Source organism: Octopus sinensis, linkage group LG20 (genome assembly GCF_006345805.1).
Source record: "Octopus sinensis linkage group LG20, ASM634580v1, whole genome shotgun sequence".
Lineage (NCBI taxonomy): Eukaryota > Metazoa > Mollusca > Cephalopoda > Octopoda > Octopodidae > Octopus > Octopus sinensis.
Window position 1 is genome coordinate 30,602,056 of NC_043016.1, and position 15,414 is coordinate 30,617,469.

Below are 15,414 nucleotides of genomic sequence, written 5' to 3' on the forward strand. Positions count from 1 at the left end.
GAGAGAGTAGCAAGATGGTATTAGGAGAGGGAAGGCGAGCTGGCAGAAACATTAGCACGCCGGGCGAAATGCTTTGCAGTATTTCATCTGCTGTTACGTTCTGAGTTCAAATTCCGCCGAGGTCGACTTTGCCTTTCATCCTTTCGGGGTCGATTAAATAAGTACCAGGTATGCACTGGGGTCGATGTAATCGACTTACTCCGTTTGTCTGACCTTGTTTGTCCCCTCTGTGTTTAGCACCTTGTGGGTAGTAAAGAAATAGGTATTAGGAGAGGGACAAGTGGAAAAAAGACAGTGATAGCTAAATATTGATTTCAAATTTTGACACAAGGTCAGAAATTTGGGGGGAGGGGGTAAGTCGATCAAATTGACCCCAGTGTTCAATTGGTACTTATTTTATTGACTCTGAAAGGATGAAATGCAAAGTGGACCTCGGTTGAATTTGAACCTAGAATGTGAAGGTGGACAAAACACCACTAAGCACTTTGCCTGGTGTGCTAATGATTCTGCCTCAGTGCCTCAGTGGAAACTAAATATTGCAGATTAGTAATGTGACTGAATTGAAACACAGCATGTGTGGCATGATGGGATAGCAATAGAAATGGGTAAAGGAATTCCAGAGAGCTGATGTTCCGTGGAGAAAGAATTATGTGAAGTAGATAATGTAGCAGCCAGTGTAGAGGCAGATATTTTGTGAGGCATTATATCTATAATACATGTATTCAGAATCCCAGTCTGCCATGGTCAAAGAAAATGTTCATCTAGAGCTGGACACTAATCTGTGACTAATTAACATAGAATGAGCTTTCTCACAACATACAATGTGTTATGGCACAGATGATACCACATAGCATCCAATGGATTGAGGATCAGCTGTCATTATGTAGTATATAACAGGTAGTAAAACAGAAACAACCATGTAGCATATATATTTTGTAACAATGTATTATATTACAGTGATCCCTAGTTTATTGCAGTAGATCGGTTCCAAGACCGGCCGTGATAACTGAATTTCCGCAAAGTAGGGACACCATATTTACAGTATTTATTTAATGTGTATTTGGACTTTTAAAACCCTCCCTGTACTGTTAACAACCCACCCATTACAGTAGTCTATTAATAACAAGGACAACTGTTAAGCAATAACACTTTAGATTAAAAAAATAAAGATTGTTACTGTTACACAGGCCAGATTACAAAATAGAAAGCTGTGATTTGTCGTCTCTCTCCATTGCACCAATCACAGCCCGTCTTAAGTTCAAATACCCCTGTATATGCTTTTTTGCTATTTTACGTTTGTTTTGTTGTTCCTAGACTAGGAAATAATATTTATTATTAATATTTCAGTGGATTTAACGAAAAATTTTAGGCATTCATAATATTTTTAAAATCCATGAAGTCATGAATCTGCGATAGTTAAACCGCAAAGTAGCGAGGGATCACTGTATTTAGCAATAAGTACATTATGATGATGATAACGACATTATGGAGACAAATTTGACTATCTCCTTATTTACACAGGAAGAATATTGAAAATTGCTTCAATAACAGAATGTAAAATAAATGTTTACCTTGCAGCAGATCCAGTCCTTGATGAGGACAAAGACTTTGCTGAATGTGGAGCAGATGATATGTCATAAGACATTTCAACCAAACCCTACAAATGTGAAATATTTTTCAGTCATGTTACATTAGAAACACAGACACACACACACATACAAGAAAAAAGAAAAAAAAACAATGCATGTAGTAGTGATTCTGGCATTTTCCAATTAAAAGACACTTGCCTTAGTTTCAAACATTGATGCAACCTATGAATTTCTATGAGTTTATTACTGCCTTACTTTGAAATCTCATCTGAAATACCATCACATCCCAAACACTCACTTGATTAGCTCAATCATATATTTACTCAAATAGAAATGATTTATATATTACACAACAAAATAGTTGAAATAAGAGGTGAAAGCAACAATTTGCCTCAGGCAAATAACAACACATAACTATTATTCCTGCCGGAGAAGCATTCTTAGTTTTAATTAATCCTTCATTAAATGTTACAAAAAAGAATTCTATTGTCTTTTACATGCCTTCCAATTTAGGAAATCTTGTAACATTTATGAAGAATTTGTTTTCAGTATCACAAGGTATATTAGAGAGCAACTGAAATATTTTATGAGTTATATATTAGAAATTGTGAACTTTGTCTGGTTTTATGGCATCAATGTGCTTTGAAACAAACACAGTGTGTTTCAGTAGAATAGTAGTAGCAGCATGGTTAAAAGTAAAATCTTCAGACTTGTTGTACTCCTGACCTTATTGTTGGTGTGAAACTGAGGACATAATTTTGAAAACAGATACAAAGCTTCATATCTTCATTATGTGACAACTCAAGAGAAACAACTGAAGTCTGGCATCATAAAAACATTAGAAAAAAAAAGAAAAAACCCAATGGGTGGTACATAGAGTAGTCTTATACAAATGATGAACTGACATAATTTAGCTACACTAAGCCTGATAATGGTTGCAATTACACCTGATTTGGGATATCTCAAATGATACATGTCTCTTGATAAAAATCAGAATTTACTATAGATTATGTGTCTTTCCTATTTTTTTAAAGATGTTTCAATGTTGTTTGAAGGAATTAGACCATAATTTCTAACACATAGAATGAAATCACTTTTCAGTAGGGATAATTGGAGTAAAATAGAGACACATTATAGAAACAAATAGTTAACAGATATGTACAAACATATATACACATATACAAAGTGGTAAAAAAGAAAATGACAAACAAGTGCAGATGAATGCATAAAACTCATCATTCCTTTAAGTTTTGGCTGTTTTATTTGTCCTGTACAATATTTCGCTTTAACAGAATAAGAAATACAAACTTAATTTGTATAACATGATTTCTAAGAGAGGCTAATGCTTGCATTTATTATAAAAAATAGCATGTTAAAAAGGAATAAAAAAGAAAACATGTAGTTTTCTCACCTTTTTATTCAAGTTTTCTATTTGACTTTTCATGGTATTAATAGATTCAGAAGGAAGGTATTTCTCTAGCTGTTGTTCCAAACTGGGGTTTTCCATCAACAAAAAAAGAATTTCTTTACCATGATACCTAAAAGAAAATATTTCAGTGACAAATATAACTGTTTTTCATTTAGTAAAAACCTGCCATTTCTGGCCTCTAACACCAACCCTACAATGTCATTCTAAATAATAAACAATCATGTCATAGAACTCTCAAAGCTACAAGAGTATGCATGATTGATTCAAAACCATGTGAATAAATATTAGATCTGACAGAGTTAACTGAACACTAAACAGTTAAACACTAAAATACTTACTAAAGCTGTTATGTAGCAAGACATTTTTACCTGTTTTCCGAGCTGGAACGAGTTGGATGGGTTGACTAGAGCTGGCAAGTCAGAAGACTGCACCAAGCTCTACTGTCTACTTTAGCATACAAAACCCAAGCCAAAACACTGCACAAGCCTAAGTGCAAAGATCTAAGTTCAATTATCTTGTAGAAACAAGAGTAGGAAAATATTTCACAGATAATGATCATAATACAAGTATCTGGAACACGATTGTCACTATCACAACATAAACCTGATGATTATGTAACACATGAAAGTACTAGTTCTATCACAGTAAATATATAATATTCTATTATTATAACACTGTAAAATTATAAAAAATTGTAAATAATAAAACGTGAAAATCAGACTAAGTTGGAATTTCATTGATTAATATATTCTTTTATACACTATCCATTCATCCATCCATCTCTATATCTATATCTATCTATCTGTCTGTCTGTCATTTACTTTATCTGTCATTCTATCTATCTATCTATCTTTTTATTTAAATATATTTAAGAGGAATAATTGATGGATTTTTCCCTTATGAGGTTTTTCATGCTAACTATTTGATAAATTCTTATAAAGATTTTATCCTATTTTTCAATTATCTATCTATTTATATATATAACTCTTCTCAACGTAAACATAACGATGTAGAAAATTTGAAAAGCTGAACGCGAAACCGGTCATTTCTTCTAAACTATGTCATTGTAAGAAAAAAATTTATAACATTCTTCAGACATATTGACTCAAATATATATTTTTTAACCTTTTAAAACAAGCCTTCTGTAGTTTTTTCACGTTCTACTATTTTCTCTCTATATATATATATATAATAACAAAGGCAGCTATAAGCAATATAAAACCAAAAAATAATTGTGACTGACGGGGTGCAGAGTAGCACCTACATTGCTAGAAATAAGAGCTGAAAGTTCTTAGGAGCACAAAGAAGCACACATCTATGTACTGACTAGGGAAATAACCACCCCACAGTGAGAAAGATCATCATACTAGTCTAGTTTCAGTGATGACTACTCCATCGCTGGAGAGTTTGGCCAAATCCCAACTGTCACTATATAGTATTTACCATATGAATCAATGGCTGATACAACAAAATGGTAAAGTGAAAATTATAAAGTAACTAAGGTGGCTATATGCAATATAAAACCAAAAATGAAAAATTCAGTTGTCACTAATTGTGACTGACTGTGTAGAGTAGCACCTACAAAACTCTATGCAAATTTTGGTCAATCTAAAAATAATAGTAAAATCATAAAAATATCAGTTTTAATATATTTTAATAAAATATTGCTTTAATTGTTCTGATTGTTCACTCATGCTCAAAACCTACAGCTAACTTTCTACAGTTCTCAATCAAACTTTCACTTGCTCTTGTGACAACACTGTTAGTGCACTTATAATTTTCAAGAATTGAAGGGAATATTATAACTTTTTACAAGAAGAATAAACATAAGCACTTTCCCATTTTACTATTTATTTTATAACTAATATTTCTCATTAAATGTTCTGTTGTGTCTGGGGAGAATCATTTTCTTACAAATGTTATCTCACTAATTATTCCATTTCCTCTTCAAATTCCACTATTTTTGTATGTTATGATTTTTCTTTAAGTTTAGGAAAGGATACACTGGACAATGTAGTCTTATATATACAAAAAAAAAAAATTGAGATAAAAGATACTAAAGGATTACACAAACTATGAGAAAACTGTCTGACGTAGCAATAATAATGATTTGTAAGATTATGTGAACATTGTTCGAAAATAATTGTTCAAAAGCAATTATTCAAAGAACATTTATTCAAATGGAAAATTGTATGAATGAAAATTATTCAAAAGGACAATTATATGAAATGTTAATTATTCTAAAATTAAAAAGCAAGTACACAAATGATATTTATTTCAAATAACTGTTTTCGAATAATTGTTTTCGGACAATTTTCATGATACGGATTTCTAATATAAAATCATTTTTTAGGGAAGTGACTAGATTTTATTTTTATTCATCCTAAGGTGAACTTGACCTCAGAATGTAAAGAGATATAATGATGTAACTAAAATAACAATAATAATAATAATAATAATAATAGTAGTAGTAGTAGTAGTAGTAGTAGTAGTAGTAGTAGTAGTAGTAGTAAACCAGACATTGCTGTGAAAGACCAAAACAAAAAAGTCTGTTTATTGATTGACATGATTATACCCTGTGACCATAATATCTTGGCAAAATAATTTGATAAGCTCAGAAAACATAAAGATTTGCAGATCGAAATCGAAAAGATGTGACATCTCAAGACGGTCACTATAAGAGTGATTGTGGGAGCACTTGGAATAATCAAAAAAGAAACTGAAAATTATTTAAGAATGATCCCTGGCTTACCATCCATGCAGGAAATGCAAAATATTGTCATAACTGGTATGTTACAAGCACTGAGAAGAGCATTGTCGATGTGAATTTTCTTTCCTCCCCCCCAACTCTATTTTATTTGTTTACTTTTCTATTTTTTTTCTTTTTCTCTCTGTCTTCCCCTTTTTCTCTGTCACACGACTCTGTAAATGAACAATCTGATGTGTTTGTTTTAATGGCTTACCAATGTATACAGTACATTTCTCTGCCCTAGGTGTCAGGAAGACACTTGGCAAGAAATGGAAGCTAAATTGAAAGAAGATGCTAATGAAAATAATAATAAGAGCACTAAGAGAGTGCAAACCTCTGCCAAGGCAACACCAAGGTCCTCTCAACGATTAGCCAGAGATGATTTTTGATATGAGAATATCTGAAATAAATTTGACTGCTCTCACAAACACAAATACTAAAAATGAATTCGACTGCTCTCAAAAATTAGGTAAAAAAAAACAGGAAAATAATCCAAAATCCTTGTCCAGCACTGGATCAATACCAAAATCTAAACAGCTTATGCCAGTCATGAGGCCAAACATCCCTGAAAGTTTAATCCAAATCCATCCAGCAGTTCTTGAGATATCCTGTTCATGGACAAACAAACAATCAAACAAACACAACTGAAAACAATACCTCCATCTTCGCTAAGGCAGTGGTAATAATAACAATAATTGAGCACAAGCTGGAGCTCATGGTGGTGGACAAGGTGAACCATATGTGCTCTATAATTGATGTTGCATGTCCCCTTAACACCCCAAGTAATCAAGAAGGTAAAAGAAAAAAATAAATACATTCAACCTTCTTAAATATGAGATAGCTCAACTGTAGAAAATGAAGAAGGTGAAGACAGTGCCAACTATTAAAAGAAGCCATTGGTCAATGGGACGGGAAAGAAGAAATACTGCAAAACCACAGAAAGAAATTCGAGAGGAAACATAGGCAAAGCTTGAGGTGAAAATAATAACTAAGCAAGAAAAAAAAAACAAACAAAGATAGAAAAGAAACAAATGAAGAAAATGGAGCAATATTTGAGGCAGAAAGGTTAAGAATAACTTAAAGGAAACAAAACTAAACTGCATAATTTTTTATGAGTACTATAAGCAAGGAATATATTTATTTAATCTCTTCTTTCTAAAACTTACCGTACTTCGTTGGATGGATCAGTTAAGCAGTCGAGTGTGGCTTGTAGAATTTTATCTGTCAAATCTTTAACACCACTTAATAATCGTCGGTGACCAATTTTTTTTGCAATAACTGTTATGTAATACGATGCCGTTTTTCTTATACCTACACTTCGGTGCCTTAAATAAAAGAAATAGAAAAAAAATAAGAAAAGAAAAATATAATACTTTAAGTGAAGGAAACTTTTCACATTAAAAGGCTGCACATTGAGTATTTAGCATAATCAATAAGATGTTCTGTTCTCTCTTGTACTCTTTTACTTGTTTCAGTCATTTGACTGTGGCCATGCTGGAGCACCAACTTCAGTTGAGCAAATCGACCCCAGGATTTATTCTATCGGCGTAAACACACCAGCATCGGTTGTCAGGCAATGTTGGGGGGACACATACAGACACGCAAACACACATAAATATATTTACATATACATATATACAACAAGCTTCTTTCAGTTTCTGCCTACCAAATCCACTCACAAGGCTTTGGTCAGCCCGGGGCTATAGCAGAAGATATTTGCCCAAGGTGCCACACAGTGGGACTGAACCCGGAACCATGTGGTTGGTAAGCAAGCTACTTTATTTTATTAAATTTGCCATAAAGGCAATACACAGAGGGGACACTACAACACATGTGGGGACATATAACAATTAAAAAATAAAATATGATATAATGAATGAACATGAAAATGCACATGAAGAACAAATTAAAATATGATAATATGAATGATATCTGAAAATGATATTATGAAGAGTGTGCTACTCACCCCACACTGAGTAACACAACTCGCTGTCTCTGGGTCCTGAGTCCTTTTTCTCTTTTCATCCAATCCTTTTTCCCTTTTCACTGTCACTTAATGATAACATTCTCTCCGTTATGCATTCATAACCTTTTTCACCGGGAGGTGGGGGGTCTTCTAAATTTTGTGGTGTCTGTTCTTTCTTTTTCTTTTTTTCTTGAGGGGAAATGGGGTGGGTGGGTTTGGTGTCTGTATGGGGAGGGTGGGTCTGAGTGGTCTTGGGTGGGATGGGGTTGGACCGGGGTGCCACATCATACTCAGTGTCTTTTCTTTTTTTCCTCTTTCTCCTATTGCGCTCTGCAATTTTCCATTCTTCCTCTTTTTTATTGTTTCCTTCGTCTATTTTGTCTTCCTCTCTTTTCTCTTCTGTCTCCGCAACTATATCCTCAGCCGTAGTCCTTCGTAGAGGGCAGTATGCTCTAATGTGGCCCTTTTGGCCACATTTGAAATAACGTGGTACTCTGCCCTCTACCCACACCCTCAGCACGATTTCCCCCAGCGTCACAGTCTCTGCCAAGTTCTCAAGTTGTCCCTCTTCCGTCTGAATAATTAACTCGAGCGTCCTTCCTTTCCACCCTCCTTCAGTTTCTGTGGCTTGGAGGACAGCCACCTTCTCCTCGCTTCCAACAAGGACAGCTGCCGCTACCCAAGCCACATTTATGTCAGGCGGAATTCCTTCTACCCTTATCTTGGAAGTCCTTCTTCCAAGATACGTGGGTAGAAGGACCATTTCCTTCGTCTTTATGGTTTTACCCGCCAGCCTCCTTGCCTCCTCCTCTGTTCTAAATTGGACTACCATTGTCCCATATTGGCATGTATATTACTCCGTTGGATTCCTCCTTTACTGCCTTTTCTATTTTCCCTATTTCTATTTGGTCGACCGTCTTACTCTTTATCGAGTAAATTTTGTATATGACCGTTCTTCTTTTTATGCCATCCATTATTCTTTGTGGGGGTGACAACGCCATGTTGCCGCCCACTTTCTGCACCATTTTTCTATGCTCCTTCATTCTTGATAAATCCACCTCTTTTCTCTTCACCTCCACAGCCTCGGCGAAACTCTTCGTTTTCTTCAAATATTCATCCATGCCTTCTACTGCTCTCAGCAGCTCCTCCTCTGAAGAAGACAGCTCAGACCCACTAAGGTCCAAGTACATTACTAACCTCAAAGCAGCAAAAGGAAAAACGTCCGACTCGCACACAAACGACAAACCAAATGCACTATGGGTAACCGGAAGCAAGCTGGTTAGCAAGCTACTTACCACATAGCCACTCCTGCATGTTCCATCAAAATTTTTTTATTGCAAACATTAAATAGAATTCAGTCTATACATTATTTGTTTGAGAAAGTCTGTGATAAAATTAGAACTCTGTCGGTTATTTAATACATCAGAGTTTGTAGGCTCCCTAAGCAACAGATGGAAAGCACACAATATATTTTTTATCTCTACTAGCTGACACGGTGATTCAGGATAACTTTGTTACCAGTAAAAGAAGAAAGGAGTATACTGCATCAATATCAAATTGCTAACTCAATGCAAATTTATTGTTTGTCGCACAACTAATATTCAAAGTTGTGTTCTACTTAGGAGTCATACTTTTAACATTAATGTAATGGACAGTCTTGACAGAATATTTTAGTCATGACCATCAGAATTAGCTGAAATTGAGCAATTTACTGCAATAAAAAAAGCATCTCTTCCTACAATGTCGTGCTAGACTTAAAAAGCATGTGATGTTCTCCAAATACTTGCAATTTGTAATTTGCTCAGTTATTTGCTGTTTACAAGACTTTTCTTTGACAAGAATCCTTGCTAGTGGTAAAATACATCTATATTAGAACTTAGCTGTACTATTATAGATCTAAGAGCAAAAGTCTCTAGCTGACTGGACCACTACAAGAAAAACTAGATCTGGGATAGAGGCATTAGGTTAAGTTCATACTCTTTACTCTTTTACTTGTTTCAGTCATTTGACTGCGGCTATGCTGGAGCACTGCTTTTAGTCGAACAAATTGACCCCAGGATTTATTCTTTGTAAGCCAAGTATTTATTCTATCGGTGTCTTTTGCTGAGCCGCTAAGTTACGGGAAAGTAAACACACCAGCATTGGCTGTCAAGCGATGTTGGGGGGACAAACACAGACACACAAACACACACACACACACACATATATATATACATATACATTTATACGATGGGCTTCTTTCAGTTTCTGTCTACCAAATCCACTCACAAGGCTTTGGTCGGCCCGGGGCTATAGTAGAAGGTGCCATGCAGTGGGATTGAACCCGGAACCATGTGGTTGGTAAGCAAGCTACTTACCACACAGCCACTCCTGCGCCTATAATCATAGATGATTAAAAATTAAAATTTTTCTCTGAGCACACTTGATTCCATTAATGAAAACCAATTTTGTAAGCTCTACTTCAGGGCCATTTATGACTGTAAGGAATTTATATAAAGAAGCTTGTTAATTTAACTGTAGTGGAAAATCATTAGCTGGTTCCTCTTACTTTTGTTTTAGATTCATTTCTTTTTTTCTGGCAGTACACTTTAAAATCTTCAAACAATTTTCAATCCAGGTTGAAGAACACTTTCATCAATGTCTTTCAAACTGCATGCCACGAAACTTACTCATATGTTTGAACTGGTTATCATGTAAAATGAATACATGTAAGCATGCAAAACACATGCAACAACATTATGATGATGATGATGATGATGGGGATTAGCATAACAATGATATCACAGACCATGCAGATAGATACAATGTGCAGATATTGGCCACACACAAACACACACACACACAGCTACATATCAATAACCCTTTCATTTAGAGGCACAAGGTCTGCAATCTGGGGGAAGGGAAAAGTTGATTACATCAACCCCAATGTTTAACTGGTACTTATTTTATTGACCCCGAAATGACAAAAGGCAAAACTGATCTCGGTAGAATATGAACTCAGAACATAAAGCTGGAAGAAATGTCACAATGTATTCTGTCCAGTGTGCTAACAATTCTGCTACCTAAAGCTACATGCTGATAAAAGAATGCTACAAATATGATAATATAAATTTTCATTTTCCAATAGATAATCATATATTAAATATTCTTAGAACATTTTTATGATACATATCTTTATATATAAAAGTGAAGTTGTGTGTCTGTCTCCTACGATTTAGATTCCTAACTACTCCCACATTTTGCAGTTTAACCAAAACCGGGTATCTTATAGTCGTGATTCATATCAAGCCCTTCTGGGTATTAGCGCACATCTACGATGAGTCTATGATTTTAAAAATAATTTACCATCATTTTTTCCATTTTAATGCATTTTTTCGCTATTATATAAGGGAAGTAACTCTTTAAAAATGTCTACGATGAGTCAACGATTTAAAAAAAAAATTACCATAATTTTTTTTCCATTTTTAATGCATTTTTTTGCTATTTTTTGGCTATAACTATATGCTTATATAGTTACTTCCCTTACAAATCCGAGCAATGCTGGGCGATACTGCTAGTTATAATAAAATGAAATATATACTAAAGTAAAAGATACTATCTGCATAACCCTAATATCTATCTAATTCATATGTGACCAATGACAAGCTTACACTAAATTAAGTAATACTAACATAATAAACTTCTTATCTTTTATCTTTTACTTGTTTCAATCATTAGACTGCGGCCATGCTGGGGTACTACTTTCAAGAACTTTTAGTCAAAGGAATCGACCCCTGTACTTATTTTTTTCATTTTTTAATACCTGGTACTTATTCTATCAGTCTCTTTTGCTGAACTTCCAAGTTACAGGGATGTAAACACACCAGCACTGGTTGTCAAATGGTGGTGATGGGTCAAACACATACACACACATGTGTGCATGTGCAATGGACTTCTTGCAGATTTTATCTACCAAATTCACCCACAAGCATGAAGCTATGATAGAAGACACTTGCCCAAGGTGTCATACAGTGGGACTGAACCTGGAGCCATGTGGATGAGAAGCAAGCATCTTATTACACAGCCATGCCTGCATCTTAGTTCAGTTAATATTTTTCAACCAAGAATCATTTATCACTCAAAATTTCTTGATGTAACATTATTAAAGACTAGAAACAACAATTTTCTGGAAAAGAAAAAAGGAAAAAGAAAAAACAAAACAAAAACAACTTGAAAACTTAAATATCCCAAATGGACTTACTTCAAACCTTTGGTTATGAGGATCGGCAAAGCCTTCGTACAGGTGATATTTTCAACCATTGCATCAAATGCCTTTTCTACATCATTCCTGATGAATTCTTTGCTGACAGCCATCAAAGCTAATAAGCAACCAATAACTTTGTCTAATTCCTGAAAAAATGTATGATCAAATATTAAATTTAAATTCTTTTAAGACTAGCAATATTTGAATATCTCAAAAGGATTCAAATATATGAAATTTTGTTTTAAAAACGAAAATTGTGCATACGGGTCAATAGACCCATACATTTTCAAAATTTTAAAACAATTTATGAAAATATAGAATTCCACAAAAATGCCTGTTAAACCAATCCCTAAATTTTAATGATATATTATAAGTTATCATAGTATGTTGTAAATAGTATCAGAAACAAATGGAACTCACTGCATCCATTCTTCTCTTCAGATAGAGAAACATATCAGTAACACAAAGAATAGCATCTCTTTTAACTTGAGACCTTAGGTTTTCCAACTGGAAGCAGAAAAAAAACAAAATAAAAAAACAGATAAATAAATAAACAGATAAAGCCCCACCCAAAAAATAATGAAGAAGGAAATATATTCAGAATCACAACTTTGAATGGGAAGTTATTTGCACAAATTCAAACCTGCAACCTACATAAAGTACTTCAGTGTTTTCTTTCAAATTGATTAAGGTTTTTGTATAATCAGGAAGCCGCAAATTAAAAAGAAGTTAAATGGAAAGTTACCGTGGACCTTCTTTGCTTTAACTAAAATACGGAACTGGATTACAAACTCAGCTTAATGGTATCCACATGTACATAACAAAATTTAGAATGATTTGACATTACTTTGATGTGAAATATGGAATTCATTCATTTGTTTTACTGAATGCACGTTTTTTTTTTTTTTTTACAAAATTTGCATAGTACATACATACATTATATACACACGCATACACACACACATAATGATGGTTGTCCACTCATGACCAAGGAAGACTGTCACTGAGCATTAAGAACACTGAGCACTCAGACAAATTTGTACTTTGCCCTAGTAGCTCAGCTAGTGACTAATGAGTCCGACTATTGATAAACATCCACATCCACAGATACTGCAGATCAAGCTTCCCCCATTCACCACACTGGCAGTGCATTTTCAAGCCACTCATTTAAATTCTGCATGTAGAATGCATGCTTTTAAAATTACACATCTATTCCTTTATTTTTCTCTCCACTGCTGGTGATGACAAGCATTACTTTCTTTCCCTATTGACCACCCATATTTCACATGCCTTCAATGAAGACTTTACACAGTCCTTGACTGGTCCTTGTGAACTGCCAGCATGAAAGTCTTGAGGGGAGCCAATGTCCTGAGCATTGAGGTGATGGTGCTTAAGCACTGGTTACATTGGACTGGATACCTTGCTTAGATGAATGATTGGAGCATCCCTAAGCTGATGTTATATTATATGGTAAAGTTGCTTGTGGTAAATATGCTTCCAACAGGAACCAAGACTATATGCATGCTGGACTCTCCTGTCTAACTAACAGATTAAGGGTCAGCAATTTCTTGCTGAACAACCTGCAAATTTGATTTGTTTATAGTGATCAAAAGCTTGAGCTGTACATTAGCTCAGTTCCTCCATCAAGTCAACATTGCCTGCATAGGTGCATGGTGTGCCACATGTCAGATGTTGAGGTGGTCACAGAGCCATGTGAGATGAAGCGCTTTACTCAAGAATGCAAGTTTGTCTGGTCTGTGAATTGAAATCAAGATCTTGGGACCACAAGTGCAATACCTTAATTATTAAGCCATGTACCCCCCACCTCACACACAAACACATGCATGCAGACATACATATCTATATCTGTTTAGGTTAAACAACTTCAAGTATACTATCTGAAAGTATTATATTTTAATAATACCTTCAGATAGTCAAGGAATTCTTCACATTTCAACACAAAGGTCATATCATATATGTTGAAGAGTTTACTGGCCAGCATAGATGATTATAGATACTAGTTTTGTAATACTCATTAATTTATAACACCTATAAATTAATAACTATTTTAAAGGTATTACTTTTATGGGTATATATTTTTACAGGCATTGTTTTTATAAGACCTATTTTGTAAGTAATGTATGTTTTTATGCAAACTTTTGTTAACAAACAAATATATGAAATTACTAACTGTTAAACCATAATAAATTATCCATTATAAAATATTCAATGAAAAACAATTGATATTTTTCATGAAAATACAACTTGCACCGTAATTTTGAAAGTCTGAAGGAAATGAAAATGGAGATGGAAATTACTGGAAAGTAAAAAAGATTTTTTCAAAAATATTATGAAAATGACATGAACTGTATGAATTCACATGTGAACAACATATGAGAAAAGTTGTTTTTTCTCTTGGGCTTCAAACAGTGAAAGTTTTTCATTGAATGATTTGACAAGTATGAAAAGATTTTGGATCAAATTGTTTTCTGGACTAGATTGAAGTTCATAAAATGTAGTTTAGGTTGGTCAAAATTAACAGAACGGTCAACGTGTCAACAGTTTGTAGTGACCTTTAGATAACCAGGTGAAGTGTTTAGTCAACCAAGTGGTCATTTACCACTAGTTTATTTGACCAAAGTAACTCCCAGCCTTATACTGGCTATATAAAGTAGAATTCAAAATCTGCATTTTCTGTTTCCTTCAGAAACATGCTGGCAGTAAACTACAGTAATTCCTTGACTATCACAGGAATTACATTCCAAAACCCCCGCAATAGATGAAAATCCATGAAGCAGAAACTGTACTGTACTGCATTTTTTTTATTTCTTTATAATTTGTATATATTTATTTTATTATAAATGCAAAACAACACCACGGAGGAATCTACATAAGCTTAAATAATAAACCATGATTGGTGAACCATGACAGGTGAACCGTGACAGGTGAACCGTGATAGGTGAACCATGATATTGTAAGGGATTACTGAGTAGAGCTCAGCACAATCTTCCGGCTCTCCAGCTTCTGCCAAATTGTCCATCCTATGCCAACATGGAAAACATATGTTAAACAACAAGAACAATGATGATAATGACAACGGTGATGATGATAGTAATGATGATGATGATGTTGATGAGAGCACTGATGATGATGATGATGATGATGATGAGGATGATGATGTTGATGAGGATATTGATGATGATGATGATGATGATGATCTCTAGTCAATGAATAATGCTGATGATGATGATGATGATGATGATGATGATGATGATGAGCTCCAATGATTAATGTGTGTGTTTGATATGAGGTGGGATATTGTGCAACAGTAAGATGGCTACTGATGTTGAGAAGGTAGGGTGGTGACAGACAACCAAAACTGGAAGTATATCTGAGAGAATTTAGATTAGAGGAAACTGCACTGACACCAGTTGCAAT

The 15,414-nt window shown here is 34.4% G+C and overlaps 1 protein-coding gene across 3 annotated transcripts in view; it reads right to left on the reverse strand.

The window, feature by feature from the left end:
- The window catches only part of LOC115222507 (TOG array regulator of axonemal microtubules protein 1-like), a 108,108-nt gene that overhangs the window by 12,019 nt on the left and 80,675 nt on the right, over window positions 1–15,414 (reverse strand). For all 3 annotated transcript variants that reach the window (XM_036511566.1, XM_036511567.1, XM_029792738.2), the window contains 5 exons: window positions 12,397–12,483; window positions 11,974–12,122; window positions 6,934–7,092; window positions 3,001–3,127; window positions 1,572–1,657 (listed from right to left, as the gene is read on the reverse strand). In XM_036511566.1, coding sequence (XP_036367459.1) covers window positions 1,572–1,657; window positions 3,001–3,127; window positions 6,934–7,092; window positions 11,974–12,122; window positions 12,397–12,483 — 608 coding nt within the window. The remainder of the gene's footprint in view (window positions 1–1,571; window positions 1,658–3,000; window positions 3,128–6,933; window positions 7,093–11,973; window positions 12,123–12,396; window positions 12,484–15,414) is intronic.